Source organism: Xenopus laevis, chromosome 6L, assembly GCF_017654675.1.
Source record: "Xenopus laevis strain J_2021 chromosome 6L, Xenopus_laevis_v10.1, whole genome shotgun sequence".
Lineage (NCBI taxonomy): Eukaryota > Metazoa > Chordata > Amphibia > Anura > Pipidae > Xenopus > Xenopus laevis.
This window is the reverse complement of record NC_054381.1, coordinates 74,065,274-74,080,316: the sequence shown is the minus strand read 5'-3', so window position 1 is coordinate 74,080,316 and position 15,043 is coordinate 74,065,274. Positions and strand designations below refer to the sequence as shown.

Below are 15,043 nucleotides of genomic sequence, written 5' to 3'. Positions count from 1 at the left end.
GCAAGGCTTTCCCAAAATTGTCGGTCTTGGTGAAATATCTGAAAATTGCCTCAAACCTTCAACTTCCCAGCACTATATCACCCATGTATCATTAGGTACCAAGAAAAAGCACCCTAAATATGATTGCCGGGATTCCTCCAAACAGTTTGGTGCCCATTGTTCATAGGTTTACCAAAGCATCTGGCATTTAGAGGCCCCAAAATGAAGTTAGCGCATACAAATAGTCCTGTGGATAACTTCAGCTAATTAAAAATCAACACATTGACTGCATTTTTGTGGGGTAAAAACACAGAAATATATGTTTACCCCCCAAACCCATATATTTTTGGAAAGTACACATTCTACTGAATCTAAAATGGGTACCCATGCCTTTCTGCTCCATACTACTGAGTCGCAAGGCTTTCCCAAAATTGTCTGTTTTGGTGAAATATCAGAAAATTGCCTCAAAGCTTCAACTTCCCAGCACCATATCAGCCATGTATCATTAGGTGCCAAGAAATAGCCCCCTAAATATGATTGCCAGGGTTCCTCCAAACAGTTTGGTGCCCATTGTTCATAGGTTTACCAAAGTATCTGGCATTTAGAGGCCCCAAAATGAAGTTAGCACATACAAATAGTCCTGTGGGTAACTTCAGATAATGAAAAATCAAGGAAAAAAGGAAAGAAAAGAGAACCTTGCTTCGTGACTGCAAAATGCCTTCAACGATTAAAACCAACCCTCACCTCTATATACCATATATTTATTCTTTCAGCGGCCAACTTTTTCATTCACCATTCAGTTAGTGAGGATATATAAATTTCTCAACTTATACCAAAGACGTAAAGTGCATTACTTGAATAAATACGACTAAAAGTATTAATTGTCGCTACACCAACTCTGTGTATATTTTAGCAATTGTTAATTCTAATAAACGCTAATATTGGTTAATTTAACAATTTCTAGTATTTAATATTAGAAATAAAATTATAATTCATTAATATACTTTATAAAGTGCCTGTGCTCCAATAATTGATAAAGAACCTCTTACATCATTTGTATCGCAATACTTGAGGTAATAATATAAAAAAGTGACCGGTGCTATTGATAAAAAATATGAAAATAATGAAAAATCAACACATTTACTGCATTTTTTGTGGGGTAAAAACACAGAAATATACGTTTACCCCCAAAACCATATATTTTTGGAAGTTACACATTCTACCAAATCTAAAATGGGTACCCATGCCTTTTTGCTCCAAACTACTGAGTCGCAAGGCTTTCCCAAAAATGGCAGTTTTGGTGAAATACCTGAAAATTGCCTCAAAGCTTAAACTTTCCAGCATTGTATCGTCCATGTATCATTACCAGCATAAAGCATCCTAAATATGAATGCTGGGGGTCTACTAAACAGTTTGATACCCAATAAACATAGATTTACCAAACTATGTGGCATACAGAGACCCCCAAATCCACATAGGGGATATGAATTTTCACGTATGACACTCTGGCTACTACAACATAAGCACCCAATGATAGCCCCTAACAATATGGAGACCCTAGAAAACCATATATTTTCCGAAAGTACACAGTCTGACAAATCTAAAGCAGGTAAGGACATCTTTCTACTGCAAACTACCAAACCGCAAAGCAATGCTAAACATAACGCTTTTTATGAAATTTCTGAAAATAGTCACAAAGCAAGCATTTTACCCCATTATATACCCCACATTTTGTAACATACCAGCAAAAGTCATCCTTAATATGAACGCCAGGGCTGTAATGAACAGTTTGATGCCTGATATGAAAAGATTTACCAAACTTGGTGGCATACAGAGACACCCAAATGAAAATAGTACAAATGAATTTTCACGTATGACGCTCTGACTGCTACAATACAAGCACCTGGTATGTGCATTATGCACCATAAGACCCCCTAACAGTATGGAGACCCTAGAAAACTATATAGTTTCTGAAAGTACACATTCAGACGAATCTAAAGCAGGTTATTACATCTTTCTACTGCAAACTACCAAACCGCAAAGCTATGCTAAACATAAGGCTTTTTTTTTTAACTTTCTGAAAATAGTCACAAAGCTTGCATTTTACCCCATTATATACCCCACATTTTGTAACGTACCAACAAAAGTCATCCTAAATATGAACGCCAGGGGTGTACTGAACAGTTTGATGCCTGATATGAAAAGATTGACCAAACTAGGTGGCATACAGAGACGCCCAAATGAAAATAGTACATATGAATTTTCACATATGACACTCTGACTGCTACAATACAAGCACCTGGTATGTGCATTATGCACCATAAGACCCCCTAACAGTATGAAGACCCTAGAAAACCATATATTTTCCGAAAGTACACATTCAGATGGATCGAAAGCAAGTATTTACATCTTTCTACTGCAAACTACCAAACTGCAAAGCAATGCTTAACATAACGCTTTTTATGAAATTTCTGAAAATAGTCACAAAGCAAGCATTTTACCCCATTATATACCCCACATTTTGCAACGTACCAGCAAAAGTCATCCTAAATATGAACGCCAGGGCTGTACTGAACAGTTTGATGCCTGATATGAAAAGATTTACCAAACAAGGTGGCATACAGAGACACCCAAATGAAAATAGTACAAATGAATAACATACAAAAGGTATTGCGCAGTGCAATTAGCAAATACGCTATTCGCAATGGCAATAAAACTGTTTTTTCAGGCAAAAAAAACAGACGATGCAATAAAAACAAAAAAACAAAGACACAACATAGTGTAAGTGTGTCTCTGTCTCTCCTAGGAGACCGCTCAGCCTCCCCTCCTATAGCAGCTTCTGCTCCTCTTCAGGGGTGCTCGGTCCGCAGCGTCCCCACCACTTAACTCAAACTGTGCCAAAGGAATGGACGGCACTGCACTTGAAGAGGAAAAAAGTCTTTATTACAAGCTAAAAATAGGGATCAAAGGCCCTACGCGTTTCGGGATACAATCCCTTAATCATAGGCATACAACACAACCACCATAGACACGTTTTATACCTAAGGGCATGGTGACCCCTGCTGGTTACACATAATATTACTGTTAAAATAATTTATTTTAAATTTTTAATTTTCAATGGTAAAACCAACATTCAAAGGTAACAACCTTAATAGTATTCTTAAAAATTAATAACATACTGGTAGTTAAAATAGATCCCTGTACCCATATTGCACTATGTGTGAACTCATAATCCTGGTCGTTTGTAAATTATATAAATATGGATCTATATCCAAATAGTAAGTGTCTATCTTAAGAAATCTTTTTGTATATATATCTCTTTAATTGATTGTGGAAAATCTGCCATCAAAATTCTCAAGATCCACATAATCAGATAGATTAACACTAATTCAAATGTATTCAAAGAGCCATGGGGTAAGTATTGAGCTATCAATATAAATAGGATATATCATGTCTCGTATTTAGACCCTTGGGTATTCTGGTCTCCAATTTTAGGATCCAGAATGCCTCTCTTAGATCCAGAGAACGTGTCAGGTCCCCACCCCTAAGGGGTGTCTTGACTTGTTCTATGATTTTAACCGACAGGTCACTCACACCTTTTTTGGAACAAAGGGCAAAATGTTTGCCAATTGGGGACGTCTCATCATGTTTATCTATAGCTCGTATGTGTTCCCGTATCCTTTCTTTTAGAGTACGGGTAGTGCGGCCAACGTATTGTTTTTCACAACTTTGACATTCCAAAAGGTATACCACCCCTTTAGTGTTACAATTACAATAGCCGAAATTACGATATTCCTTTGCTGTCACATTGGATTTAAAGGTAGGACCCGTGGAGATGACCCTACATGTTTTACAAGTGGTTGCTCCACATCTGTAGCTGCCTTTTACGATTAGCCAATTTTCACTATGTCTGTTTTGGGCCGAGGTTATTAGGCTCGGTGCCAACATTTTGCCCAACGTGGGTGCCCTTTTAGGGACACATTTCAAATCAGTGTTGGACAAGATTTCTGACAGTATCGTATCATTATGCAAAACTGGAAGGTGTTTCCTAATTATATTACAGATCCTCCCGTATTCCTCACTAAACTCCGTATTCCTCACTAAACTCAGTAATGAAATAAATTTTTTCTCTTTCATTAATTCTGTCTGAGTCTTTGTTGTTGATTGAGGTATTTTGTGTATTAGACCTGTCCCCAGTGGAATACCTGCTAGCTTTTTCGCAGGATTGTTTTATCATATCTCTTGTATACCCTCGCCTATGTAATCTGTCTCCCAAGTGTCTGGCTTGTTCCTCAAAAGTATGGTCCCGACTGCAGTTCCTCCTATATCTAACAAACTGACTATATGGTATCCCCCGAACAATATGTCTGGGGTGACAGCTGTTAGCTCTTAGAATAGTGTTGCCCGACGTGGGCTTTCTATATACAGTGGATTCAATTCTACCACTACATGTGTCTCCCCTTAGTGTGAGATCTAAAAAGTTGATCTCTGATTTGTTGAATTCAAGTGTAAAATGTAAATTATATTGATTATCATCTAAGTACGTGTGAAAATCCCTGATTGATTCCTCAGGGCCATCCCAAATAAATAAGAGGTCGTCTATATAGCGACCATACCATAAAATGTGTTCATGAAAAGGGTTATCACATCCATAGACGCGGGACCGCTCCCACCAGGCCATGAAGAGATTGGCATAGGTGGGGGCAAAGGAAGCACCCATAGCGGTCCCACGTCTCTGGAGGTAGAACCCCCCGTCGAAATAGAAAAAGTTGTGCGTAAGTAAAAACTCCAAAACCAAAAGTGTATAATGAATTAGATCATTAGTGTAAGTATGTGTATTGTTGAGAATATCTGCAATCGCTAAAAGGCCCAAATCATGTGAAATGATTGTATATAATGACTTAACGTCCATGGAAAGCCATGTATAGGTGTCACCCCATTTTAAAGTGGACAATCTCTCTAGTAAGTGTCCGGAATCTCTAATATAGGAGTCCAATTGTGGGACTAAAGGTTTTAGACATGTGTCCACCCAGACTGACAATCCCTCATTAACTGACCCTATACTAGCCACTATTGGCGTTCCCTCTGGGGACGTAATCGATTTGTGTATCTTGGGGAGGTGGTGGAAAATCGGGACCACCGGATTAGTTCTGACTAAATAATCAGTGTCCCGAGAATCCACCACCCCTAACGAGACTCCATAGGAAACCAGACCTTTAACAAGCTCAGCATATTCTTTTTGTGGATTAGAGGGGAGGGATAGATAGGTGTCTGTATCACCCAATTGTCTCCTAGCTTCCAACAAGTAGTCAGCTGTATTTAGTACCACCACACACCCTCCCTTATCCGCTTGCCTAATTGTAATATCAGTGTTGTCTCTTAATGATTGGATAGCTAACTTCTCCTCCTTGGTCACATTATCAGGACCCCCTCTAGATTTCAAAGAACTTAATCTATTCAGATCTTTCTCAACGAGGTCCTGAAAAATGTCCATTGGTGTGCATCTGGACTGTAAGGGGTAAAAATTTGAAGGCATCTTTTTATCCTTAGGCAAGGCCACTCTCTCCACTACAACATCTGTGTTTTGGGCATCTTCCATACTCTCATGTCTTAATGTATCTAAATCTACCAAACAACAATGTTCCCGGAACGTGGACAATAAGTTCTTGGGATCTGACCCACTAGCAAACCTTTGGGGCTCAGCTACCTCAGCCGTGCCTGATCCACATGGACCAAAGTGTCTCCGAAGGGTTAATTTACGTACTAGCCGATTCACATCTAGTAGTGTATTGAACAAACTAAAATGATGTGTGGGTGCAAAGGATAAACCATGGCTCAAAACACGTATTTGGGGTAAAGTCAAGGTAACTGAAGAAATATTCACCACATTTAATAAGTCCTGTCCTTCCTCGCCGTGTTCGGCCTTAGCCCGTATCTCCTGTCTCCGTTTCCTCCTCCCTCCTCTTCTGGTCTTCTTTCCATTTGGTTGCTCCGTTTTGGCCAATCCTTCCCCGTTTTTTTGCGTTTCGGGAACAGGTCCTGACCTTGGTAGTTTTTTGCCTTCCTGGGGATGTCGCCTGTGCCCAAGTCTTCCAGGTCCGCTTCCGTCGGATTCTTCCTAGTAGTCCGCAAAGAGGTCGTTTCCAAATCATCAGCACAAAACGAAGTTTCATCACCTGAATCACTAGAGACACTTGAAAAGGACACAGATTTGCTAGAATTCTGACTCCTAGATTTGTTTTTATTTTTATGTTTAGGTTTCAGGATGGGTCTGGGTTTGTTCCACAGGTATACCATATTACTCTCATAGTCCCTCTTGTCCCTCCTAAGTTTTCATTTTTTCCGGGCACTCACTGTGGATTCAAGCTTCTGTAAATAGGTCTTTAATTGGGTATCAAACCCCTCAAATTCCGGCACTCTGTCCGTCATCTTTAACTGGTGTTGGGACCCCTTGATCTCCTCCCTGGTATTAAGGAGGTCCTGTTTTTTATAATCAATAATAAGTCCCATTAGTTCCATTGAACATTTCGATAACACACTATTCCATTTATTCGCAAAGTCCGTATCATCCTTCGCAAAAGTGGGAAACTTTTTTATCCTCAGTCCCCTGGGTATCCACCCTGAGGAGATATATTTCTCCAAGGTAAGTATGTCCCAACATAATAACAGTTCTCGTGACATCTGTTTTTCAAGTGTTCTAAATAATGTGGGCACCTCATCAGGTGTTTCCTCATCTAGATCCACATCCCCCAGCATTGACTCATATTTATTGAATCTATTCAAACGATCTTCTAATCCTTCCAGGGCACACATATTAACTAATTGCATGGGTTCTATTGCTCCGCCAGCCGCCATATCAGGGTGAAAGAGTTAAAATCCAAAAAGCCCTACAGTATATGCAGCATCATACTTTGGGCGGTAGCAACTGATATAGGCTTGATAAATGAATAAATAGTAAAAGACGAAGCTGCAAAAACCGATAATTTAGGCAAAAATCAAAAGTCAAAAGTCAATGGTGCACAATAGTAAAAGTTATTTAGGATGGGCACGGTTCAAATCAATTTAATTTAAAATCGTGTCCCAAAAGCCCATGCAGCATATATATATATATATTGCAGGCTTGCACGGGCCAAGGGGGTCCGCTCCGTTCCCTGTACTAACAGTACACACTGGTTCAGCTGCTGATTGATAGTGTAAGTGTGTATGTGTGTGTACAACTGACCAATTGCATGTTGTGTGCGTGTGCAAGCGTGTGGGGGTGCTGTGAATGTGTGTGACCCCCCTGATCCCCCAAAAATGTATGTGATTGTGTGTAAGTGTGAATGTAAGTGTGTAATGGGAAAATAAGTGTGTGTTTGTGTGTGTGTGGATGGGCACTAACCTGGGTGTAGTAGTGTCCAGATCGTCCAGGAGAGCTGCAGGCAGAGATGGCACCGTCCTCTTCTGATTATCCGGTAAAAGGGGCGGAGCTTAGCGGCCAGGAAGTGCAGGCAGCAGCATAGCACGTCCATTGCACGTGCTGCTGCTGCCTTTGGGGCCCCTGGGCTATAGAGCCTCAGGGGCCACTCATTTCCTGCCTAGGCTTGTTGCCTGGGGGCTGGGGAATGAGTCTGAACAGAGCAGGCAGCTTTACAAGCCGCTCCTCTGTTCACAGAGTGCAGGCAGCAGCAGAGCACGTAGATTTCACGTGCCTGCTGCTGCCTAGGGGCCCCTGGGCAATCGCGACCCAGGGGCCCCTTGTTCTTCACCTAGGCTCGTTGCCTAGGGGCTGGGGAACCCGAGGATAGCACTAAGAACAGAGCGAGTGACTTTACAAGTCGCTCCTCCGTTCTGAAAGTGCAGGCAGCAGCAGGGCACATATATTGCACGTGCCTGCTGCTGCCTTGGGGCCCCTGGGCGATCGCACCTCAGGGGCCACTCGTTCCCAGCCTCTGCTCGTGGCCTGGGGGCAGGGGAACGAAAAGGAAAGGAGCAAGCGGCTTGAAAAGCCGCTCCTCTGTTCCCTAACCCTGAAATGCTGCAGAACGTAGAATCTACGTTCTGTGGCATTTCAAGTGTCATTCCCACAGAACGTACATTCTACGTGAGGTGGCACTTAAAGGGTTAATGGGTTGCAGGCTAAACTTTGTTTACAGCCCCACCCAGCCCAGTCAATAATAACTCATTCACAAAACATTATAGTCACGATTATGAATTCAGGCAGAAAACTTTCATCCTGAAAACCCTCACTCCATTATCAAGCTGCCAGATGTTGTAGTTCACACTGCTAAATAGTCCAATGGTAGTGCACTTATTGCACTTCAGTTTTGTTCAAGGTGCTGTTCTGTATGTTTGCAGCTGTTTGCCAATAAAACACATGTGATAGGACATGCGATTTTAGAAGGGATGTCTGGATACTTTTGGTCACATTGTTGTGTTTTGGTAGCCAAGGATGAGTAGAGTGATAACAGTGCTTTATTAGCAGGTTCATGCAGCCAGTGCACATCAACAGTAGCTTCACTCTAACACCCTAAGCTGTATAGAAAGTACTGTGCATGCACAGCACAACTCATGTGCACAGTGACACCTACAGGCCATTTGTATAAACACCACATACATAGTTTATAGCAACTAGACAGCAACATGCTCTAAATTACTTGCTTAAAATAAAAGGGAAAATATCCCCCGCTTTTTGACCTGAGCTTATTTAGTGGGCTTATGTAAAAAAGGTGGATAAACAAAAAAATTATATATTTTTACAATTATCTAAATTATACAAAGACAAACCTGATTCCACATATTAAAAAGAACCCTCACTTTGTTACATAGTGAAGTGGTGGATTCTGGGACCAATTATGGAAAGCAAAGTTCCTTTTTAATCTATAAAATCAGGTATGTCTGTGTAAAAAAATATTTACATTTATATTTGGCAGTTTTAATTAATCTTTTCTAGCACAATGAGGTTGCTTAATACATTTTGTAGTATACAGTGGAAAATACACCAGTTAGAAAAACAAGCAAAAATGATGAATTTCTTAATTTAATCATGTGCTAATCACCTTTATTGCAAATAGTTTTAGAATCCAGGACTGTTAAATGGCAGCTCACCTGTTTATTGAGAACCTTTAGAAGTCCAGGAGTTAATCCACTGTCTGTCTTTTGAGTGGCCACTTGCAATTCAACCCTGTCTTTTACAGGTAAAGGCTCTCCTTTTGATAAACTGTCAAAATATCTGTAAAAAGAAGATGATATTTTGAGTTACTTATACTACATAACTACATGTAAAAAGTTAACAAACATACCTTGGCAAGTAATAACTGAATTATAGAACACAGTATTTATCTGGGACCACTATAAAATGCTCAATTACTGGTTTCGTAAGTTAAGTAAAAAGTTCTAACTAGGAAAAACCCCTAAAATGAAACAGTATGAAATGTTCAAAAATCACGGTTATAGACAAAGTGCAAAATTCAGGGTTACTATGTATCCTAATGAAAATATATTTTCATTATTTTTTTGTTTTAATTACGATGCAACAGTGTCAGAATATTTTTATCCTGATAATGGTTATACTGTGCTTTGCACAATTATATACGTATCATTTTGATATGGAAAAAAAACACACACAATTGCCATAATTTTTCTTTCAAATTTTTATAATGCAATTTTTCTCAGTTCAGTAGCAAATCCATATGCACATTAATGCCATGTGATTCCACTGCAGAGTTACATAGAAAAATGTCTTCAATTTGCTTTAAAAAGGGAAAAATGTGTATGGTCCCTGAAACGTGCACCAAATGTGCAAAAAACTTGTAAATTTAAACATTAGGGGTTAAATTACTTTAGGTAATTATTAATGGAAATAAAATATAAGAATCATTGTGGATTATGATCATTCTTTTTTTTTTTTAAAGGTAATGCTTTATTCGTTTAAACATATAAAACATTTACAAACAGTAAACAGTTTTATTACAATCTTGTGTCGATGTCGTTATTGTAGCGTAATTGGTACATATTCGTTCTCTCTTTTGGATCATACCACTGCCTTAATTGTGTCAGAGTCATCAGAGGGCCTTTTATTCCCTTGCATCCCTTGATCGCAAGCCCGGCCCTGACTCCCACCATGGGCTCCATATCTTATCAAATTTACGGTTTGTGCCTCTTGTTTCATGCGTAAGCTTAATCATGGGAATAGCCTCGTCGACTAATTTTATCCAGGAGTCCAAGGTGGGAGGGGTGGGCCCCATCCAATGCATAATAACACATTTTTTAGCATAGTATAACAAAACTCGAAACCTAGTTCTTGCAGGGACAGTAGGTACTAATTGGTCCACTATCCCCAGTAGGCATACCTGAGGTGAGTTCACCTGTGGAAAATCTAGGGTAGTTGCTAGGGCAGTCATTACCAGAGACCAATAGGCTTTTATTATCGGGCAGGCCCAGATCATGTGTAAGAAGTTTGCTGCCATTTCACCACATCTAGGGCAATTGTCGTTATTTCCTTTACCCATAGCCTTAAGTTTCATTGGGGTTGTATATACCTGATGGAATGTTTTGTATTGAATCAGTTTATCTCTCACGGATATTAAGCCGATATATATTGACTCTGTCGCTTCCTCCCAGTCCTCCTGGGTGAGCTCTGGTACAAGTAATTGCCATTTACTTTGTGCCTTGTGGAATGGAGGGGGGATACTTGCTAATAAGTTGTGGTAGAGTTTAGATATCAGTTTGGTGGGTTGCCCTACCGCCAGGGACTCTTCCATTGCCAATGTAGTCAACACCGGGGAAAGAGTTCCAAACTGTGCCCTGAATAGTTGACGGATTTGGAAGTATCTAAACAAGGGAGTGTGAAGTGGAGCACATTTGTCCTGGAGCTCTTGAAACGACAGGAATGTGTTATTTATTAGAAGGTCTCCCAGAAATTTGATACCCCGTTGTGGCCAATATAGAAAGTCGTCTAGATTCCGAAAATGTGGAAGATTGGCATTGCCCCATAATGGGAGGGAGGAAATCAGACGCAAGGGTTGTTTTTTAAGCTGTTTCAGTCCTTGACACCAAGCTTTATGGGGTGTAGTGATAGAGGAGGGTAAGTTGCCCACGTCTGTGAGCTTGCGATACGGTAGATTCTTAAGGCTTTCTAGTGACCCCGCTATGTTGGCTTGCAAAGCCATGTTGGGGTTGTATGGGTCAGGATGAAGCCACCAGTGTAGGTAATAGATTTGGGATGCAAGGTAATATAGGTGGAAGTTGGGCAGGGCCATGCCTCCCCCTTCTTTATCAGCTGTCAACTTTTCCCAGGCCAGTCGTGGTACTTTTTGGTTCCATATAAAGGGGAGAATGAGATGATTGATTTTTTTAAACACCGAGTTGGGAATATGGATTGGAGCGTTGTGTAAATGGTATAGGATTTTGGGGAGGTATACCATTTTGATAAGATTTATTCTCCCCCACATTGTAAGTGGGAGATTTGCCCAGCCTCGAAGGTCGGCCTCTAGTTTTGTAAGTATTGGATTGAGGTTGATCTGTACGAAGGTGGACAGGTCCCTTTGTATATTCAGACCCAGGTACTTAAATTCCTGCGCCCACGTGAGCTCTACATTGGGGGGGAGAAGGGGAGTAGGTTGTTTGTCGATTGGAAAGAGTATGGATTTATTCCAGTTGACTTTAAGGCCCGAAAATACGCCAAACTGCCCTACCAACGTGAGCAGAGCCAAAAGGGAACCTTGGGTGTCGGCGAGATATATTAACATGTCGTCCGCATACAAGGAGATTTTTTCGGTAATTGGGCCGAGGGCTAAGCCAGAAATTTGTTGAGATTCCCGGATGGCAATAGCCAAGGGTTCAATGGCTAAGGCAAATAGAAATGGTGACAGGGGACATCCCTGCCTAGTACCTCGATGCAATTGAAATGGAGCAGATAGAAGACCGTTGGATTATGATCATTCTTAATCCTCCTTTTCGCATTATTCTCCCAGTTCCCCATAATCCTGGGGGAAGTGACTCGTCTGGACAGTCAAAAGTGTGACTGTGTATCATGTGGAATCTTAGCAATCATCATATACCTTATTCTAGAATTGGCAAGACTCCTTCAAAAAGGAATTAAACCAAGCGAAACAATGCAACCAATCAGTAGCTGGGAAGAAATGTTGGAGTAAACTGTTCTTTTTAAATGTGGGGGGGGGATTAAGAGAGGATCAAGGACAATAACTACTGAACCATGCCTTTATTGATTTCTTCCACGACTGCTGTAGTCCCTGGAAACCTATCCACAAAACAAGGGATGCCAGCTGCACAGTTACTCTTTGTAGCCAAAGATATCAACCTATTAGGTCATTGGTTTGTTTTTCCTACACCTTGAGAAAAATGGACACTTTGTACTTCAAAAAAAAATAAATAAATAAGGCACATATAACAAAGAAAAAATGTGCTTGTAGAAGAAAAGAAAAAAAATCATGATTTCAACCATGCATTCAATGTTGCCCACAGCACCTCCCCGTCTTTTGATCTTGCTACGCCATCTTTTGCATGGCAGTGACATTTCACATGCTCTGAGCTACCGTTATGTTATATATGTATTGTATATTGTGAGACAGTCTCTTAGCTTATGTAACAGACAGCAGCTACTGGGTCATCTTCAGTGGCACAGAACTGCTAAAGGGTTGTGGTGGCCTTGTCTGGTGAAGAAGCCTAAACATAAGATGCACAATTTCTAGTATAATTCTTTGTTGAGCTTCTGTTCTCCTTTAATTAACAAGGGAAAGGTCAGTGGATCACTCAACAAGCCGAGTGATCCACCTCAACTTTGCACTGGGGTTCATTTGGAGGGGATGAACTTGGGTACATCAACCCAATTTAACTGTAACAAGGAAATATTTGATAAACTGAAATTGTGACAAGAGGGCCTTCCTTGAGACTAAGAGGTAGGCAAATGCGCTATCTCCACAGAAAGGTATTATTTTATATAAGGGAACAGAGTTAGGAAATCTACAGGACAAAACCTAAATAAAGAAGTAGGCTAGAAATGTTGTACATTTGTTATTTCGTACATTATGTTTTGAGCTTCTGTACCAGCCCAAGGCACCCACAACCCTTTAGCAGAGAATATCTGTGCCTCCAAAGATGCCCCAGTATCTCCCCATCTTCTTTTTTGCTGATTCACTGCACATGCTCTTTGCTACTGTCCATTACTTGGCTTAGGGGCCTACTCACAATATACTGTTTATACAGAATATAAGTGTCACAATATAAGACTTATTAAAACTTAATACATATAATTACTACATGTCAGACCAGAAACCAGTGCAATTAGCATCAGAATGTAATAATCAGCCCTATAGCATCAACTTAAATTACAGACAAATCTAATTTTCTGGTTATAAATTTGCAACAACCCTTAAGATTAGCTTCTTAACAGCTGCTCGGAGCCCACTCAGCATGTGAGTGTCGCAGACAGCTTTCGAGATGGTGACCCCCCCAGTGACAAGTTTGAACTCCAGGATCATTACTGCTATTGAGATGCTGAAACCTTAGGCTGGTACAATAATTACAGTATGTAAAATATGGCATTTTTAACCATATTCATTTTTAGGGTTTAATTCTCCTTTAAGAGGGGTTGTTGAATGATTTATTTGTGAAGACCAGATTGTTTGGATGCCTGTTTAGTAAGAAAGGGCAAATGTAGTTATGATAACTAAGCAGTTACTAATTCGGGGAATTTAGATTAAGAATGTATTCTCCCATTTCCAAAACCACCAAACCACTAGCTACCACCATGCATGAATAATTAATCAACTAGCCTGCATGCTGGGTTATACCTTCATAAACATGTGGAGGGTTTAGTTAAACAATATGGATGTGTGTATTTATTACTTCATTGAAGTAATAAATACATACATAGGACCCAACAATACCAACTACCCTGAAAAATATGTCTCTATATGTTTAGCCAAACCATACAGTGATGTGCAGGTTGGGAATTTTCCAACCTGTTCCTTACCCTAACCCACCCAGTACCATCCTTTGCCTAACTGGTTGGTTTAAAACCCTTCATCTGACTCACCCCCCTCTTATGATGCCAAAAACAGACTAACATTGGGAGTGGGGTATGGGCAGAACAGGGAAAGGCACTATTAAACGTTAGATCTGCATCCCACCTCCTACATAAACACGGAACACTGCTTTGGCCCAAACCCATCCAACTAACAGTAATATTTAGAACATTTATTTAATAAATTCTAATAGAAGACTTACGCGGCTGACCACTGAAGCAAATCATGAGGTTGGGTCCTTATAGCAGCTTTTGTGAATTGCTTTAAAATGTCTGGGAGCTCTGGTGGGATATTTATTTGCTGGGCGCAGAACATTGTTTCTGGAGGAGGCATGACTACATAAAGTTCTGAAAAGCAAAAACAATAATCATAAACAATGTAGGTAGTAAAGTACACAAAAGACTGACGACACCTTCTTGATGGTGATAAAAAGTGTCACTCCAAATCACCCTATGTTAAAGCAAGAAAGAGAGAGACAGAGAAGAAACAAATGCATTCGGCATGTAAGCAGCAAAACAGGCTTTTTAAGTAGAACGAAAGCAGGTCTGATTCAAAATATTTAGGGTGACGGCACACAGGGTGATTTGTGCAAAGGGACTTCAAGTGATTTGTCAACCCCTCGTAATACACATTTCCCACAAATGACAGATTGCTTAGTAAGCAATCACCCTTAGTGACAGTACAAACTACTAGTTTTACAAGACAGACTTATAAAAATACACTGTTTAAGCAAAGGAATTCAAGGTAGATGCTAAAATAAAATTGTTAATCAGTATTCCTACTCATTTATGGAAAGACTGTGTCCAGTCACACAATTTGCATGCCATTTGCATTACTTCATCTTGAATCTAATTCATACATAGTAGAAATGATCTCTTATGCCAGGGCTGTCCAACTGGCGGCCAGCGGGCCGCATGTGTGGCCCTCCACATCAAAGTCTTTCTGCTGTGTCTACCATATGTAAGATTTAAAAGGTATCACTACAGATTTAACTGGCCCCTGCATTGTCTAAACCTCAAATTCAAACTAATCCCCTG

The 15,043-nt window shown here is 40.3% G+C and overlaps 1 protein-coding gene across 1 annotated transcript in view; it reads right to left on the bottom strand.

Annotated features, from left to right (window-relative positions):
• ropn1l.L (rhophilin associated tail protein 1-like L homeolog) overlaps positions 1–15,043 on the bottom strand; it is a 38,910-nt gene that overhangs the window by 22,018 nt on the left and 1,849 nt on the right. The window contains exons 2-3 of the mRNA NM_001096022.1: positions 14,209–14,353; positions 9,067–9,190 (exon numbers count right to left, since the gene is read on the bottom strand). Coding sequence (NP_001089491.1) covers positions 9,067–9,190; positions 14,209–14,339 — 255 coding nt within the window. The 5' untranslated portion in view covers positions 14,340–14,353. The remainder of the gene's footprint in view (positions 1–9,066; positions 9,191–14,208; positions 14,354–15,043) is intronic.